Source organism: Neoarius graeffei, chromosome 10 (assembly GCF_027579695.1).
Source record: "Neoarius graeffei isolate fNeoGra1 chromosome 10, fNeoGra1.pri, whole genome shotgun sequence".
Taxonomy (NCBI): domain Eukaryota; kingdom Metazoa; phylum Chordata; class Actinopteri; order Siluriformes; family Ariidae; genus Neoarius; species Neoarius graeffei.
In genome coordinates this window covers 8,014,159-8,033,832 of record NC_083578.1, presented here as the reverse complement: position 1 = coordinate 8,033,832, position 19,674 = coordinate 8,014,159, and the positions used below count along the sequence as shown (strand labels likewise).

Genomic DNA, 19,674 nt, shown 5'->3' with positions numbered 1-19,674 from the left:
ATGTTAAAAATAAACGTCGCCAACAATTACAAACGGGATTTAAGCCACTTATGTTGAACATCCACCATGTGACTGAATGAAGAGAGTGTACATCTGTTGTAGAAAATGAACGTCCACCTTCTGACCAATCAGAATCCAGAGCTCAGTTCTTTTAGCATGTTTAGTCATTTTTCGATCTTCTTGTTTTCTCGTTCATGCTTTGCTGGATGTTTAAAATAACACAAGTTAAAAACAGTTTGAACGTTTAACGCTATTTTGTCTGGAGCACTGAGACAGGATGTGTGACGCGCAACCGAGTTTTAAATCCAAACAAAAGGCCCACACACTCAGGGTAACGTTATGGAGGCGTGTATCCTGCGGGGCTGATGAGGGACGAGAGAAGGGCTTCCTTCACATTGGAGATAAATTATTAGGCAAACGGCCTCTGGGTACCAAAGCAAGAAAGCCCGGTTTGGAGGCGAGTGAGAAGTAAGTGTGTGTGTGTGTGTGTGTGTGTGTGGGAGAAGAGGGGGCAGTGTGAGCCTTTTTTTTTTTGTGTATTCATTTGGAGGATGGGAGGTACTGGACCCTTTCAGAAACTCAGGAGGAAGAAAAAGGGAAAAGAAAAAGAGGAGAACGCAAGGCATGCTGGGATAGCATGGCTTTGTTTGTCACTTTCGCAGGAAGTGGATGTCGGAGTGGCCTGACCATGACATCAGCATTCAGAATGAGCACGCACGCACACACACACACACACACACACATATATATATACACAGGTAGCAGTATAATAAAACAAATTCTGATAAATTACATCATGGTATATTTTTATGAGATAAACATCAAAAGTAAAGATAAATGGATAAGTGTGGTGTGTCATCATTCAAATAAAACATTTTAAAATGTTGCTTAATTGCTGTAGTGCAAGTGGAGCAAAACACTTCAGTGTGAATGAGAGTAAAACTAAACAAACAAATTAATAAATATAAAACAAAACTCGTCCCACAAGCTAGCCCCTCCTCTTTCCTCCCGGGATATCCAGAATGTACGTACGTACACACACACACACACACACACACACACACACACACACACACACACACACAGAGAGAGAGAGAGAGAGAGAGTGGAATACTAAGCAAACCCGCGTGCTGAATTATTCAGCATCTCGGACCGAGCAGAAATCCTCATTATCATACACACCTTCTGGGCTTGGGCTGACGGACAGCCGGGTCACAACACATCTGTGTGTTCACACGGGCGCAAATAAATCAACTCCAGAGGCATAAATCAGTTCACATACGCAAGAGACAGAGTCGAGTTCACGATCTGACGCGAGCACGTGGTGGCAGTAAAACGCATCTCCACCTGACACTCATTAATATTCATCAACAACCTCGGTGTGCTCCCAGACCAGGTCTCCCAGGTGATTCCTCTCATTAGCGCTGAACTGGGCTAAAGCACTTTAGCAGTTTCCTCAGAGCTTCTCACCTTCGATGTGAGCTACGACGTGATCCAACCCCCACTGTGTGCAAGGTTTTCCTCAGAATTACTGACTGACAAACTGACAATACTTTACCATCCTGATAAAAATCACACTCAAAGTTCATTTGTTTATATAGCATGTTAATGCACAGCCCCACTAGATGAAATATTATGCGTTATGTTCAGTACGTTCCTCTCACCAGTCACTTGTGTATGCTAGAACACAAAAAGCAGCCGTTTTAGCTACAACATAGGGACTAGAAAAGTTCTCTCTCTCTCTCTCTCTCTCTCTCTCTCTCACACACACACACACTTATGCTTTCTGTTCAAGGATAAAGACGTTACATACAGCAGCTAATAATGTGCATGCAAACATCCCCAAAGGCCTAGTGATGACCGTAAACCCCAACTTATTTATATAAAAATCTATGAGAAGTTTTTTTCCATCAGTGTTCCAGCTAGCTTTCCAAGAGGGCGGGGCACCAATGATCATCACGGGCAATTTTGCGCACATCACTAAAGACAGAGTCCATCAGGCAAAATTAGCCATACTGGAAAACTATGCAAGGTAGATTACTTTTGTAAAATAAACTAAGCAAATCTAGGGGGCAGGGGAGGAAAAAAAAAACCTAACCAGTTTAATGCAATGCTTCATAAGGTCATGTTCACGAACTGTCACTCACATCCACGCTCATCTTTGCTCTGAGCGAATAGTGCAGGCCGCAAGGACATTTTGGAAATGTTTCCCAGTGTGCTTTTCAATAAACTCTTTCAGCACTTACATCCGTCGATCGCCATTTAATGTCAGTCTGACGTTAGTTAATACTAATAATAATGCCGTTAATTGCTCATTAATATTAGTCTGGGACATTAATGTTAGACTAGATCTAGTCTAGCATGATAAGGTTAACATTAGTGACAAGATTTTCTATAGCTCTATACCTGGAGTCTAGATCTATCAGTCCTAACTTTTGACAAGATTTGTTTAGTCCTCAACTTCTACTTACGTCATGGGAAACAGAAATGCTCAGTTCTGTGAGACGCTTGCTGCTTTTACCAATTCTTTTCTCTTTCGTATGTGTATTGAGGTATTTCACCCACGTGACCAAGTCACGTGATGCAGCCATTTTGGACGGCACGCTTAAGTCCTTCAGTGCAAGGCGGTATGAGATGGTGGAGACCTTTGCACATTTTAACAAGAAAATAAGCTGTGATTCGTGTTAAATTGGATCTGTCTTTTATCACAAACACTGCACCCAGCCTTGGTATGGAGCCAAGGTTGTCGACAGAAGTCAACAGTTTGATGAAGGATGACCCCCAGCAGTTTGAAACGGTACAAGGTAGGCTATGTTCACAACACTGTCTTGTTACTCGGGGGATCCGAGATCCCCTGAAACAGACATGAGATCCTTTGAAAACATGATTTGGGAAATGTTGGGGGGGTCTCTAAAATATTGGCAAAATGATGTTTATTGACATAGCAATCGTGTGTAACGGGAAGCATTTGCATATCCGAAGTGCTGTGTTTACATGACAACGACTGCTGCTGCCAGGTTGGTTGTTGAGTAGCCTGACTGTTTTTTTTTTTCTTGCGTGGTATCATTGTTGACGCGAGGTTGTTTTTTGAACATGCCAATGCGGACACGATTTCCCCTGATGAGTTATGACTTCAGACGCGATGCGTGTGTGGAGTCCGCGTGATATGTGCGTAAGATAGGCTTCTCATGTGTTTGGAGATCCGCGCTCTTTTTTTTTTTTCTTCTTTCTTTCTTTTTACTTAATTTCCCTGTTTATTTCTGTGTCCCGTTTCTTTCTAGCCTCTGTTATTGCGTTTTATGTCTGATGTCTGCTACATGCAACCCTAGACAAATTAACACTGCCTTGTTTCACTGCTCAGATGGGTTAACAAACACTGACCCATTTACTTTTTGCTATATATTTTATCAAAATTGCGTTAACTGATAAACTAACCTGAAATGAAATGATCACTGCAAAGTCTGGAGTACTCTGTTGGCTCCCAATCCTGTCTCTTCACAGCTGTAATCCCTCTTGTCTGGGTCAGTAGTAAACCGGTAGTGATGTGTCGGTCGCGAACGATCCGGTTCAAAGAGACGGCTCTTTGATGGGAGCCGAGTTGGGAGCCGAGTTTGCGTCTTTGTGTTGTCTATTACCATTCAAAGGAAAAAAAGTAGCATGGTGTACGCCTACTTTTTTTGGTTGATGTCATTTACAGCTGCGAAAATACGAAAATTGGTGTAATGCTTAAAGCTGTGGAGTGCAGGAGAGAGGAGTCTGTGAGGCACCTGAGGAGGGGAAAATCAGCTGTGTATTTTATATTGGTAATATAACACAGTTCTGCATTATGTTTGTGAGAAAATTTATTAATTGGTAAGTAAGTTTTATTTCTATAGCTAGAACATTGTTACACTGCTATATTTTACAAAGCTTTACAATGGCTACAAAAACTAAAAAATAAAATGGAAAACATCCTATTGATAAAATATAATGTAATTAATTAACTAGTTAATTGCAGCAATTAAATCAAAAATAAAATCTCAGGAGCCGTCTGGGAGCCGAAAGAGCCGGCTCCTTATAGTAAGAAGAGCCAAAAGAGCCGGCTCCCGAAAAAGAGCCGAAATTCCCATCACTAGAAACCGGTAAAAGGAGCGTCCTGCACGCTGTCCCTGTCTGTTGTGGCAGCCCACAGCACAACAAGCAAACACCATGGTTATTTATAGAGTGCTTACTGACAAATTAATCTATTCTAGGTGTCTGTAACACATTTTTTTTCAAGCCGGTTCTCCCTCTCTGTCTGCAGCGTTAGTATGTAGCTTGACGTTCAAAATGGCGGACACCGGGGCGTCATGTGACCCTGTGACGTCAGGTGAAATACCTCAATAGGCGTCACTGCTTTTCAAATGTACCTTACTTCACTGACTCGTTATTGTAATAAGACAAAATGGTCGACGGAGGATGTCTATGACCCCGCGCTAATAGTGTGTCGTGATTGTTCAACACGCATTACCTTCATTGCAATTCAGCAACACTCGTTAGGGCATGATTTCTTTGTCGTGGAACGTATGTGCCGAGCGTATATGGAAAATTCTGAGTAAGGTACATATAAATAGAGATGAAAGTGGAGCAAAAAAAAAAAACCTGAACTTTTGAAAGTCAAACTAAGATGGGGGGGGAGGGGGAACGTCCCCCGAAAATATTTTAATAACACGCAAAACTCTGCATTCTAGTACTTATTTTCACTAAAACAAGTTATAACTTAAGCCTTTTTCTTTCATGTACATTAATGATTAACATGTCAAAAATATCAAATATAATTCCCCTAGTTAATGAATAATTTTCAGGAGTGCATTTAGAAAATGCGGTGATTTTCCTGCTACACAGTTCATTACTTTGAAAAAAATCAGACAGCTGAAGGTAAACTCAGCAAAATCCCAAAACAGTACTGTTAAAAAGTAAAGGTCTGTTAGAGTTTCTAAAGCTTTCAGGTTTCAGTAGGAGTGTTCACACGGCAACTTTTACTCCGGTGTAGCACCGGGGCTGCCCCAGTAGAGCGTTCACACGGTACAAAGTTATACCGGTGTAGCCCCTGAAAGCTGTTTAAACCGGTGCAAATCTAACCCTGCTCGGGAGGTGGTTTAAGAAATTTACTCCGGAGTAAATGCTAGATTGCGAGGCAGCACCGATATAAAATGGGACGTCTGAACGCTACAGGGGTAGACTCGCTACGCGTGAGGAGAGTTGATTACATACGGGCATTGCATAATTTGCATCCTGGTATTTTGCGCTTCCAAAATGGCGAACATCAATAACAACAGAACTGCGTGTCTTCCAGTGTTGCCAGATTGGGCGGTTTTAAGTGCATTTTGGTGGATTTGAACACATTTTGGGCTGGAAAACGTCAGCAGTATCTGGCAACACTGGTGTCTTCATCCACGTTGTTTTCCTGGCGCTTGGTGATGCCATGACAACTGGGAAAAGGAAGTACGTTTTCACGCATGCGCACATTTCATTTCCGCATTATTACTACCGTATAGCACGGTCACAAAAACTGCCGTGTGAACGCAAGTGGGGCTGCACCGGTGCTAACACGCTTCTCTCTAGTAAGCAGGTTTGTGACGTGTGAACGCTCCACAAAATTTACACCGGTGTAAGATATATCGCAACAAAATACATCGGTGCAGCATCGATGCAAATATGTGCCGTGTGAACACCCCTAATGTTGGGGACATTGAGCCTCGTTTATCAATCTTTTAGTAGAGTTGTGCGTTTGCATAAGCTAAAGTGAATTAAACATTTCCAATGCATATTTATGCGAGTTGAAGCCAATTGTTTACATTAGTTCATATTGTCTGTAAATTTAAACACAGCAATGAATACCAAATTTCTCATGTAAATCAGGGGTGCAGCCTGAGTGCATTATGTAACAAAAAATAAATTCCCATTGCTAGTTTTAGGCAGCTTAGAAACCGGCTCTTCCATTATTGCCGTTTCTTCCACGTTTTCTTGATGTGTTCTAGAAACGGCACTAAAACTTAGCTTTGAAGCCACAAAATGCAACTTTGATGGAAAATATTTTATATATATATATATATATATATATATATATATATATATATATATATATATATATATATAAATTGCTTATCTCTCTTCACGTTGAAAGAAGGAGGAAAGTTTTGCTTGTTTTGACATGGCGAATTATTAACATGAGGAAATACTTGTAATTTGCAACTAAAAAGACTGCAGCTACACTGGCAGCTTGAACATGCTTTCTAGTGCAATTGTGTTGCGCTTGCAATTGTGCTGCGCGCCTTAGCTCGTGTACCTGAAAGCGCGCCTTGGGCGCGCGCACCTAACGAGCTCCGGCACGCGCGCCGTTAACAAAGAACACCGGTCTTTAATCAATAAACTATGTTTGGGCTTTTTAAGGACCACGCCTATGCAAAGACGATGCGAAGTATTACACCACGTCTAGGAACGCGAAAAATCCGAAAAATAAATTTCTCCATTCGGAAAACCGGAGATTTTCAAGAGTTTTGTCAAATATCCGGATTTCCAGGTAAATCCGGAAGACTTTCATCCCTGATATAAATCTGGGCAGAGCGCACGTTCTGGTAAAAATAAACTAGCTGGAACACTGTTCATTATTGAACAATATAATATCCCCCCCATTTTGACCCGAAATACCTATTTCATATTTCGATGGCATCCTTAATAACCCTAGCTGAATGATGTTAACTCTATATATGCACCTAACTTCAAATCCAACACACTGATGAACTCAAAACGTTCTCCATTTACCATGACAGAAAACTGAGGATGCCACGGCATTCAAACCATATTTCAAGCAGGAAAAATCAAATCAATCGAGACGAGATATTACAACCTCGATTCCAAAAAAGTTGGGACAGGGGTGTGTTTACCACTGTGTTGCATCACCTCTACTTTTATCAACACTAAATGTTTGTGAACTGAGGAGACCAGCTGCTGTAGTTTTGAAAGTGAAACATCCCAATGTTGGCACTTCGTAATGCGCCAAATGTTTTAAATAATTGGAGGACAGGTCTGGACTGCAGGCAGGCCAGTTTAGCATCTGAACTCTTACTATGGAGCCATGCAGTTTTAATATGTGCAGACAGCAGTTTGGGATTGTCTTGCTGAAAGGAGGAAGCCCTTCCCTGAAAAAAAGACATAATCTGGATGGCAGCATGTTGCTCTAAAACCTGTATACATCAACCATTCAGCATTAACGATGCCTTCCCAGATGTACAAGCTGCCCATGTCATGTGACTAATGCACCCTCATACCATCACAGATGCTGGCTTTTGAACTGTGCACTGATAAGCAGCTGGAGGGTCTCCTCTGCTCTTTAGCCTGGAGGATGTGGTGTCCATGATTTCTAAAAGAAATTTCAAATTTCGACTGGTCACACCACAGGACAGTTTTCCACTTTTTTTTTTTTTTTAAACTTGCGTGCTGACGATGAGGAAGACTCGAGTCAACGCTATGCTGAAAACAGCTCCATGCCTCACTTTTATAGGAACGGAGAGGAGCCAAGCAAGAAGAGAGAACCCCCCACAGGCTGAGCACCAAACCCTCGATACACACCATTCATCTACGGCTAAATGTGACTGCCGTTCCTTGTGTCTTCTACTGCACTTGTGATGCTACACTTTCATATCGGATATGAAATGAACACACCAAAATTGCAATGCCACAGCTGAACAAAGATGGCAGTGTGCTCAGAGACGATCTCATGGCGCTGGGCAGAGGTGAACCTCGGGTCGAGCAGCTGTGGATAATTGGAATCGGATTTGCGACAGATGATTTTAAGGTCATTCTCTGTCTCTCTCTCTCTCTCACACACACACACTCTTATAAAGTGCTGAGTGAGGCACAAAAACATGACCAGACACACACAGGAAAGGAATCTCAGACTGAATCAGACTTCAAAAGCAAACAGCGAGACTGATCAAATGCAGAAAGAAAACTACGTCAGCAGGTCATATTTTCGCTATAAAATGCAAAATTGCGGTCTAACCTGTAGCTCCACTGATAGCACGATTTCTGTCTACGCCACCATGTGGCCAAACCTTAGTTATTAGGGAATTAAAAATCCATAAAAAGACCTCACAAAGGTCTCCCACAATATCTCTGTCTGTGAAGTGCATCAGGACATGATTTATCACCTTACGGATATGATAAACGCATCTCCCAGCCCTAGTGTGGACATTCAGTTCCCACTAACTTTGTATATTTGCCCTCCCACCCACTCACACACATGCTGGAATGGGAACATCATGTGTGTGTGTGTTTTTTCGAGCAGACTGTTAATCACATCGTGCTGTTGTCTGTAACCGCAGATCTCTTATCTCCCACTACCCTCATCTTCAAACTGGTTCTACTACCCAGAACCCAGGTTTCATTTCAGCCCACATAAAACACACGTACAGGTGTGAGGGGATTCAAATGCAGTGCCACATTATCAGACGAGACAATCCGACCATCGTTAGCAGGCCATTAAGAAAAGAAGTGCAGCTCAATGCTGAACCAGAGACGGACAGAGAGCGAGAGAGATATGGCCCTTTTCCACTACCCTTTTTCAGCTCACTTCAGCTCGCTTCAGCTCACTTCAGCCCGACACGGCTCGCGTTTCGACTACCAAAAACCGGCACGACTCGGCTCGCTTCAGCCCTGCTTAGCCCCTAAAACTCGCACCGTTTTGGAGTAGGGCTGAAGCGAGCCAAGCCGTGCCGAGTGAGGCTGGGGGCGTGAGCAGACACTCCCCTGTGCACTGATTGGTGAGGAGGAGTGTCCTCACATGCCCACACACGCCCCGCGAGCACGCTGGGATCTGTAAACACCGTAAACCCGGAAGAAGAATAATTACGAATTACGAGAATTTCTGAAGCCTTATGCGCCTCGCCTCATCTATACGCTCTTGCCAGTATCTGTTCGCGTTGTCGGTGACAACAAGCCACAGCACCAAGACCAGCAACACTAACGACTCCATGTCCTCCATGTTTATTGTTTACTATTCGGGTCGTGAGACTACCGCTTAAAAGCTCACTGAACCAGTGACATACAGAGCATCGTGCACGAGTTCGCGGAGCACAAGGCTCGTCGTATGCCCTTCAAATAATGCGCGCAGTAGGCTATTGATGTTTTATTATGAGCCATGTACAGTATGTCGCCTAATGTTTTTTTGTTTCTGAGTTACATGTTCGTTTGAAGGACTTAATGTACAAAATAACATAGTTGCACCCCGTAGTGTTGAAATTGGTAAACACAGTGCATTCAGTGAGGTTTGCACCGCCCTCCTTTTATTTCTGACTCTTCCTGTCACCGTTGCAACCTCTGAGCGCTCATTCGTATGCCCTTCAAATAATGTGCGCAGTATAGGCTATTGATGTTTTATTATGAGCCATGTACAGTATCCTAATGTTTTTTGTTTCTGAGTTACATGTTCGTTTGAAGGACTTGATGTACTAAATAACATAGTTGCACCCGGTAGTGTTGAAATTGGTAAACACCGCAGTTGCGGACATTTTGTAGCCTAAAATGATGTTATGATAAGCTTTAATAAAGGGCCCGGTCATTTGCCCCGCCCCCGGCCCGGCTCTGACTTGTTCCGCCACTGTCACTGATGTCACTGTTTGCGCTGCTTAACGACATCACGTGACGTCCACCCACTTTCGCTAACTCCACCCAATGTGTCCACCCACTTCCAGTCAGCACGGTTCAGCGCGGTTGTAGTCGAAATGCAACTCCAACAGCCCCGCTCAGCTCGACTCAGCACGGCACGGCTCAGCCGCGTTTGTAGTGGAAAAGCGGCATTAGATGAGCATCGCTGCTTTTCTGTCAAAATCTGGATTTTATCGTCAACCATCTGAAAGTTCTGTTTTCAGTTTACAATGTAGGCGATAAATCTACACCTCTGAGAGAAACCTGGACAGAACGTCTTGCCAACACACACACCACTCATCAATGCCAACTTTGTCATACAATGAAGTCGTGTGATGTAATACTTCACATAGAGTAATTCCAAAAAAGTGTCAGTGTGTGTTAAGGAAACGGTATATTCTGCATTAGACATGGGAGGCGCTCCTTCTCAAACAGGAAGTTGTAGTACACAAGGGGGGGAAAAAGGGCCAAATATATAATTTTTTTTCATTCATTCTGTACTCAACATGGCTGAGCTGGAATTGGGGTGAAAGGTCATCGTTTAACTCCTGTTTCAGTTTTCTCAGACCATTAAAAGGTACAATCCTCTTTTTTTTTTTCTTCTTCCCATGACAATATACATGCTTAATCCATGACCTCAGCATAAGTGTAGACACACCTCCTGTCAGTCATTTTATACCGACACACATACACACACCAGGGCCACTGTAGATCCTGGGGGTGGACATTTGTGAACATGTGCGGTAATGACTAGTAGAGACAAGGAATTTTAATTATTATTTATTATTACTTCAAAATGTCAAGTCTACCTACAAAACTATTAGAACTAAATATTGAATTTAAAAAAGAGCCTAATCTTACCTAATGCACCTTTAATCAACAGAAACCATAGTGCTGGTGAATTCCAGATTCCGATTGGTCAGAAGGTGTGGATTAAAACTGCCGGTTTACATTAATGCGCTCATTTTGATATGTGATCTTTTCTATAGTAATGACTTGTTCAATAAATGAAGCACTAATAATAAACAGGTTTAAAAAAAATGCGTGTGACTGATGAAGATACGATGGAGATGGTTATTTGCCGTTTATGGAAGGAGTCTCCAGTTTCGGGGTAAAGCTGTAACTTTCAAGGAGTAAAAACTCCTTGGAAGGTCACATCACTTTTCCAAGTTCATATTTATAGCGCTAGAATAGATCTGGTGTACTGACACGTGTCGATCACGCCGTCTCTGAGAGCAACACTTATGTATGTGTGTTTACCAAATGTCCTGGAGTAGGTGATCTGGAGTCCTTCAGCGCTGCTGAGCTCGGCACGTCCAACAACGGCCATTTCATCTGCAGATACTGAGGACCAAAAACAAAACGAGTGGGGAAAAAAATAAATAAATTAGTGCAACACAATCAAAAGGTTCACACACACCCACATACGCATGTCACACAAGAGATCTGGCATTGCAAATCTTATTTTTGTTCCCGAGAAGCTCACAACATTGTTTATCTGATGCTGATAATCTGCGTCTAATGGTGACTGATGTCAGATGACGAAGTGACACCCACACTGCGTTATGTCCGCCGACTCAAACGAACGCTCGGCCCAGGAAAAACTCATAAATAACAGGTCAACACAGAACACACACACACCCCTGCAGGTGTATCAGCATCAGTGAGCGTGAGGAATGGGAGCAGAGCAGTGTGTGTGAAATCGGCGATTGTCAAGGAATGTGTTTCTATAATGATCCCCATCTGTGGGATCCCATCGAGAAAGACTGAGCCCTCGTGTGTGTGTGTGTGTGTGTGTGTGTGTGTGTGTGAGAGAGAGAGAGAGAGAGAGAGAGACACACACACAGCTGGGATGATGTCCCACAGAGAGTGCTGGGAAAGCGGGACTGCGGTGAGAGCTCGGATTCACCGATGATGCCCTGGTGAATATCCCTGACCTCCTGACTGCTCCCCTGTGACAACCTCTGGCACATCTTCATTTTTTTTTTTCATCATCATCATCATGGTGCATTCCAGGTGTTCAGGATTTTTTTTCCGATGCGTGACGACTGGCTAAGCCACAGCTCTCTCCAAACCCCCCCCCCATTCGCCCCCTCACCCCAAACCCTCAACCTCCCCCTTACTTCCTCCCTCTCTCTCGGCCCATGGACTCGAGGCTGGTCTCGCACATCTGGTTTACGGATCAGTTTAATGGCCGGATACAGCAGATTTTCATGCGCGCAGACATTTTTTCTCCCCGCTGCTCCCCTAGATTTAAAACTAATAAAAAGCTGTTGTGCGAGAGCTCCCATATTCTTACAGATTACTACAGGCTGCGCTGAGCTGAGCTAATTTCAATTCCAAGAAGTCCGTGAGTGCACGCGTGTGTTCTCAGCAGGTTCTCCCATCGTCCTTTGCAGCAGGTCTGACAAACCTCACTCGCTGTCACCCAGTGCTCTCGAACAAACAAAACAAAGCCAAAAATATGCCAGAATGCAAACACGCGCATGCACAGAGATAACTATTAAAGTGCTTTAAATGGAGCTGGGTTTAGATGCGGGAGATACGTTGCTCCATATTTGATGGTTCCTGCTGAACTGTTTGATAGAGAAGCAACTCGACACTGCTAAACTTTCATGGGAAAATTCTTTTGGTCGATGGCTCAGAATCTCCACACACACAGTTTCTGAACTAGTCACTATTTTTATGGTCAAGCAGTGGATTGAGAAACAAGCTTCTTTTCATTTTATTGTAAGTAACGCTGAGCATTCTACTTAGGTACAGAAATTTTTGTCTCCCTCAGTGTAACACCAAGTTTCATCATATTAGGATTAAAAAAAGTTTACCTCCTCAGTGTTTGAAAGCATTTCTTTTTCCAATTAATTGCCTTTATGTGTGACTAATAGTGATGAAACTATTGTAATACATAAAACAAAACATAACAGCACTCAGGAATTGGCAGCGTGCATCATTACTAATCCTAAAATCATTTATTCTGACAACTGAGTCCTGTCCCCCCCAAGGCCGGTCCCAGTTTATCAGGGTCAAGCGAAGGCAAAATGCATAAATATGAGGTTTAATTGAAAACATGACAAATCGGGATTCGTATCTTTGAGTGATTTCACGGGTGGGCTTTGGAGCTGTAGAGGGGGTGAGTGAGGCCTGACACACACTCTCTCGGACACTGACGGAGGAAGTTTACACGGCCGGGAGTTTAAAAATGGAAAAGGCATTACGGTGCAGAGGGAAGAGCGGACGGAGAGGGACGGACATGAGAGGAGGGAGGGAGGGAGGAGAGAAGAGAAGAAAAACATTTTCAGGAATGAGGTTTGTTGGAGCAGGCACAGGGTATTGTTTCCTGACAGCTGGGGGGCCAGTGGAAAGGGGGATGGGGGGGAAAAGAGTGTGCGCGCGCGCAGTGTGGGCCCCTCGTTCCCATCCAAAGAAAGAGGAAATTCTTGGAGTTGACATCAGAACTGAATGGCGCGCGCGCACACACACACACGAGAAAGCAAGTTGGGGAGTGAAAGAAATTAGATAATGAGAATAAAAGGAGAGATGAGGAGAGAGAGAGAGAGAGAGAGAGAGAGAGGAGAGCGCAAGAGATAACGAAAGAGACAGAATAGATTGAAGGAAAAAACCCAAGACAGAGAGAACAGTATCAGAAGGAAACAGATAATGAGAATAAAAAAAATGTGTGACAGCAAAAGAAGGAAAGACAGAAGACATGGAAAGAGTGAGAGAGACAGCGAGAGAAAGCAGAAAGAGAATGTGAGAATGAATGAAGAATCCAGAAGGTTTTATTTAATCTGGTTATCACTTTACACTGAAACTTCTGTAATTCCTGTAAAACTTCCATTATGATTACTTATGACTTGAGTGTAAACTATTTTAATATTTAATTGGAAAATTAGCAAAATATGAAAAAAATTACATAAAAACAAACTGTATACCATAAACGATGTGCAGTAATTCGGTAAGCTTTTCCTACATCCCAAAATGTTTCCAGAACACTTGCTCCGTGTCATGATCTCAGCTCATAACACTCTCTGAATCAAAAAACACACACACACACACACACACGCATGCCTCCAGGGAGCTGGACACCTCTAACGTCGGACACCGCTGCAGTTTTTCCTGAACAAAAACCTCCAGAACGTGGTGTGCTTGTGCTTCAATAACACAGTTTTGTGTGTGGGCATCCTGTCCACTTAGCACATCAGGCCTGTCTAAACAGAGCAGCGGGCCAGGACCAGTGCCACTAAAACTGTCCTTGAGCTTGCGCGCGCGCACACACCCAAAAAACTGACAGCACTGGTCAGCACAATCTATTTCCGGAAAGACAGACAGACAGACACACAGAGGAGAGACAGACAGGCAGAGAGAGAGACAGACGGAGTTGTTCAGTTTTATATTAAGTGTTTATATGGAGGAGGTTTGGAAAAAGATTGGTATAAACTGGATTCAGTAATTACGTTTTACAGTACACTTAAGGCTCTGCACTAATGCTTTGCAGGTGCATCCAAGTTCAGTTTAAACAATGCAGACAAGAGCTGGCATGAAACCACACACACACACACACACACACGGGTGGGCTGCTCATCACCCTTTATTGCACATCCCAAACCAGCATCAATAAAATGCAGGAAATTGAGAACATTCTCCTGTACGGCTGTTCGTTAGCTACCAGACGGACATTTTGCGAAAAAAGTAAAAAGTGCGTCACTGAGTGTGTCAATGTTACCAATGAGTAACGTTCACTCTGCCCTGAGGCTAATACCCAAAATAACTTGTGACCAATACTTTTTTTTTTAAACCTGTGCAAGTCTTCTTTTTTTTTTTTGCTTAAAAGATACAATAGTGGATATTTTTGTGTTTGAATGTGGTGTCTTGTCAGTCTTTTTATAGACCCGCCCCGTTTCACTTTGAAATCAGCAAGCGCCCAGCATTGCCAGGCGAGCAAACGTGATTCCAAAAACCCCACCTAATGACAAGAAAAAAAATGCAGTAAATCCCGAATAAACCCTTGACAACGTTTGCCTAATGCACCTTTAATGATTCTGATTTCCATACCCAGATGCCCCGAAGCACATCTGTATATCAAAAACTAGGCTGCGTCTGATCCGTCTCCCCCTCTCTAATTGTCATCCAGCGCTCCGTCTTGGCCTCCGAGATCAGTCGGAGCTTGGTGCTCGTAATGAGGGCTGTAGGGGCTGCGACTGCGATACAAAGGGTGGCGAAAGGCTCTCCAGAACCGTGCCAGACGAGTGCCTTTGGTTCTCTGAACAGAGAGAATACGGCATATGCTCCAGGGCTCGGCGAGTGCCAGCGGGCTTGGGTCTGATTGTTCCGCCTCTTTCATGGAGTGTGAGAGAGCCGAGAGGAGAGCAGAGCAGCCAGGAAAGCTTTGTCGACTTTGACGAGAGAGAGAGAGAGAGAGAGAGAGAGAGAGACACACAGACATGCCTGCCAGGGAGGCAGATGTGAGGGGCATTCATCAGTGAGAGGAAGATTAAAAAAAGGAAAAGACTTGCCCGAATAGACAGGAGGATGAGTGACATGCTTTCATTTAGACTCGATCTGGGACGCTGATGCTTTTTTGGGGTTAAAAAGTTTAATGAGGAAGTTTGAAGTTGTTGCAGGAAGCACACGTGTAGGTCAGGTGTGGATGACGGCATAAAAGAAACATGGTCCCTAACTCCGCCCTCGTGATTTCATTCCAGGAAAGGAGTTTAATTTCAAGCTCTCAAACACTGAAGAAACAAAACGTTATTCGTTAAACATTACACTTTCCTCAAGTGTTCATGTTTAAATAACAGGCCTATTTAAAGTCTACACACTGCATAGTGACAACTTTTGAGCAAAGATTCACAACTTTTACTGAAAAAATATCTAAGATTCTCTACAAAGATTATTCACTAAATTCAACAACTGCCCTTAGACTTCCATTTTATGGCTGAGTAATACGACGAGATGACAATATTATTAATATCATGATTAATTATGGGATACCACCCCACACACACCTTTAACCATTCTGGATTTCCATAAAAAATGCTAATTCCATCAAATTTCCATCATTTCTTTGTCTTCAAAATGATCACACGTGTGTGTGTGTGTGTGTGTGTGTGTGTGTGGCACATCCATCCCATCACCCCTCACCCTCCCACACAACAAATTCTTGTATCCCATACACAGTCAGCCCTCCATACCCAGGCTTGCAAACACATGCAGAAGATAATGTCAATCACCTGGTGTGTGTGTGTGTGTGTGTTGCACTTATTTAAGCCCCCCCGCGTGGATGCCAAATGGCCCTCCTGCAGGCTGCTGCGTTAAGGTGCTAATCGGTGCTGATAACGCTAACGTTGCTCTGTGTGCCTGCCTATTGTTAGGAGTCCATCACCTGCTTAATGCTGCTCATTTACACCTCCTGTTAGTCCAGGCAGCGCGCGCGCACACAGAATGGGGGAGACAAGAAGCCCACCTAGCCCCGGCTGGGCTCCATTGTTCAGGACTTGTGGCAAATTAAACAATTACGGAAGGCATTCTTAGGCAAATAGGAGACACAAGCGTGCTAATGGGGCTGTAATTACAGGGAGAAGCTGACGATCAGCCAAACTCTGCAGACATCTCACACTGTTCCACTGTGATGACTTTAAAAAAAAAAAAAAAAAAAAAGGTTTAAAGTAAACTGATAACACTTCAGAATCTGTTTACACAGACACACCTGACCTGAACTTCAAATCGTTCACACACTCATGTCTCAGTGATCGACGAATGGGCAACCCTCTCCGATTCACCGAGTCTACTTGAGGCGCAGGATTGTTTATTTTGGCTGGGGAGCTGTTTACAGTCAGGCGAGACGAAATTTACCAAAAAAAAAAAACTCCAACATGAAAGAGGCCATTTTATTTCCACTCTCGGCACCGGTGCACATTTGGCTTGGCATAAAATCTCCCAGCGAGGCGCCTGAACTCCTGTACGGGTATCTGAACTATGTGCCTCATCGTTTACCGTGTGGACAGTGCAAATTTAAGTGTTTTCCGGTGTGACCTGCGCGGCCTCATGGCTCTCCCATTCACTGCCTGACAGCCCTAAAAACTAGGGTTAAAGGTCGACCTGACAGAGTGCACTGGTCTCCGTGGCAACCCGACCCCTTTTTTGGGACAGGCTCGTAGGCCTCTTAATGCACAATAGAGCTCTTAGTGGAGAGGGATCGGGGTAAGAGCTGGGGAGAAGAGTGTGCAAGAGTGTGCGCGCGCGAGTGAGATTTGTTTTTAAATACTTGACAGCTTTAAGTTTTCAGCCTACACTGAAAGCGCTAGGGTGAATAAAGGAAAGGAAAAGAAAAAGTGTCGCTGCAAAAAATAGAGTATAAAAATATTGCGGCGCCGAAATGATCGCCACACACCAGACCATAAAAGTAGAAATAAATATCCTCACAACAGCCAAAGAAAACGTGTTGCGGTTAGCAGGAAAAACTGTAAAATGACTTTTCTGTTTAAGAAAGTGCTAGAAAAATATACGAGCTTCAGTGCTGATGAAGGCACCAATAGAGATAATTTTTCAGTCCTCTCATGTCTTGAGAACTTTGTTCTTCAGGTTTGTACACAACGACCCAAAAAAAAAAAAAAAAAGTCACCATGATGTACAAGCAGCCATTTTCTTTCTCTACTTTAGTGTCATTTTGCTGTCATTATGGTGAACTCTAATTGACAAGTCACTCCGATTTAATTAAGTTTAATGAGTCTAAATGAATCCCACTGGAATAAACTCATCTGTATTCAGCATATTTGCTTAACAACATGTAATAACTGATTGCTCCGATTTCGTGCTTTGATTTTCCTGGGCGGGGGGGGAAAGAAAAAAAAAAAAAGTTTGTGAACCCCTGTGGCCCAAGTATTTAAAGGTTAAAGGCTTCCCTCCGTTCGCTCATCAACAGAGACACGCCCTTCCCTAAATGGAGCCGGACGCTTTTTTGTCGCAGCTGTCACACTCATCCGAGTCATGGCTGAAATCTGGCCATGTCATGATCCTGATCTACGACTTCCTCCTGAGGAACAGCGCAGTCCTAATGTTTCAGCTGCAGGAGCAATGCATGCATACATGAGGCAGGGAGAGAGAGAGAGAGAGAGAGAGAGAGAGAGAGAGAGAGAGAGAGACAGACAGACAACTGGCATGAGAGAAAGAGAAGATAGCAAGAATGCGACACAGAAGAGATGTGAGAGATGGATAAAGTGAGTGAGTGAGTGAGTGAGTGAGTGAGTGAGTGAGTCTCACACACACACACACACACACACACACACACACACACACACAGAGAGAGAGAGAAAAACAGAGCTAGAAAGAGATGAGATTAAGAAACAGATAGAAAAAGCCAGAGATGAAGAGACAAATGGGTAGATATATAGAAAGGAGATAAAGAGAAAGAAAGACTGATAGAAAAAGACAGATTAGAAGGAGTTCTAGGTTGAAAGATCAGTCTATAGAATAAGTGAGCTATTGTGTTGCGGAAAACAACAGTTGAAGTGAAACCTTGCGCATAATTAGAAGCAGCGGTAAATAGTGAGTGTGTGCGGCAGAAGGCGGAGTGTGTGTGCGCGTTTCTCCCGGGGCAGAGGAAAGCTGGTTATACTGTTTAAGTCAATTACTAGGCTGCTGTGAGGTTCCTCAGTACCTGGGGATCTGATTACACCACCACCTCCCCCTCAGCCCAATTCTCTCCCTAAACAGACCAATTGCACATGCGACTTGTCACCCGACCTGTGCAGAGAGCTGCAGAGTTCTTTACGGCCGGTGAGGGCGAGCGAATTACCGAGCAATTAGCCAAACTTTTTTTCCTTTTAAATAATAAAACCCAGACACTGTGGCTAGCTGTGAAATGGCTGACTGGATGCTTGCTGTAAAACCTCAACAGTGGGATATCATTAACATGTGTATTCACTGCTTAAACTCTTACAGCAGAATATCTCCTCATCAAGGACACGTTCCTTTATGGGATTTTACTAAAGAGGACAAAAACAAAAAACACCGCACCTCTTTTAAATCTTGGAAGTCTTATTTACGACCACGTGAGGAGTCGCTCCTGATAATTATGGGCTGCGTTGGTTGTGGGGTTACCACTGGCAACTAGACGGCCTGCCTCACCCATTGGCATAATAATCACTTGTAAACTTCAGCAAGAGCGAGAGAGTCAAACCCCACCTTTGACTGGCCAAAAAAGAGAAAATAAATATTTGCCTGAGAGTAAATTTGATCTGGCGGCGCTGAGAGAGTGCCAGAGCTTCAATAAGAGCTTGTGTTAAGAGAGCCACCATTTAAACTAGCCCTTTCAGAGAGAGAGAGAGAGAGAGAGAGAGAGAGAGAGAGAGTGTGTGTGTGTGGGTGGAGGGGTGGAAGGAACAGAAAAGAGGGCTAAATTAAACACATTTGTTTCTGCTCACACATACCACAAGTCTTATGAAAACAGAGCAGTGATTGTGTTCGCTCCACAGCCCCCTCTGACACAAACCCACCCACTCCTACTCTCTCTCACACACACACACACACACCCCTTCCCCCTCGTCCCACAGCTGTCTATAGATGGCTTAGAGTGTGTGTGTGTGTGTGTGTACCCAGATCTCCAGCTCTGCCTGCTCAGACTCACTCCCCCCCCCCCCCACACACACTTCTCAAAACATATTTCTAACACCATTTTTTAAAATCACCTTTAAAAAAAAAAAAGAAAAAGAAAAAACCCACAACCCTTAATTTCAAACCGTTTTGGTGTGGACGGGAAAAAAATGTGCTGACGTCACAGCATGTGAACCAGCGAACGTCCGTTGCACGTTTCAAGTGTGTTCAGATTCTGCAATTTTGTATTTGCTAATACTTCCAATTTCACTTTGTTTCATCGCTACATCCTCATGTGAAAGGGCGTAGCCTTAAACAGTAGCTCCACCTCATAAATCACGCCTCACGTGTGGTTTTTTTTCTTTTTCGAACTTGGTGTTTATCTGCATTTCTTCTTCTCTACCACTCAAGACGCAC

The 19,674-nt window shown here is 43.5% G+C and overlaps 1 protein-coding gene across 1 annotated transcript in view; it reads right to left on the bottom strand.

Moving 5' to 3' along the window:
* tcf7l1b (transcription factor 7 like 1b) overlaps positions 1–19,674 on the bottom strand; it is a 49,922-nt gene that overhangs the window by 10,972 nt on the left and 19,276 nt on the right. The window contains exon 4 of the mRNA XM_060931193.1: positions 10,927–11,010. Within this exon, the coding sequence (XP_060787176.1) occupies positions 10,927–11,010 (84 nt within the window). The remainder of the gene's footprint in view (positions 1–10,926; positions 11,011–19,674) is intronic.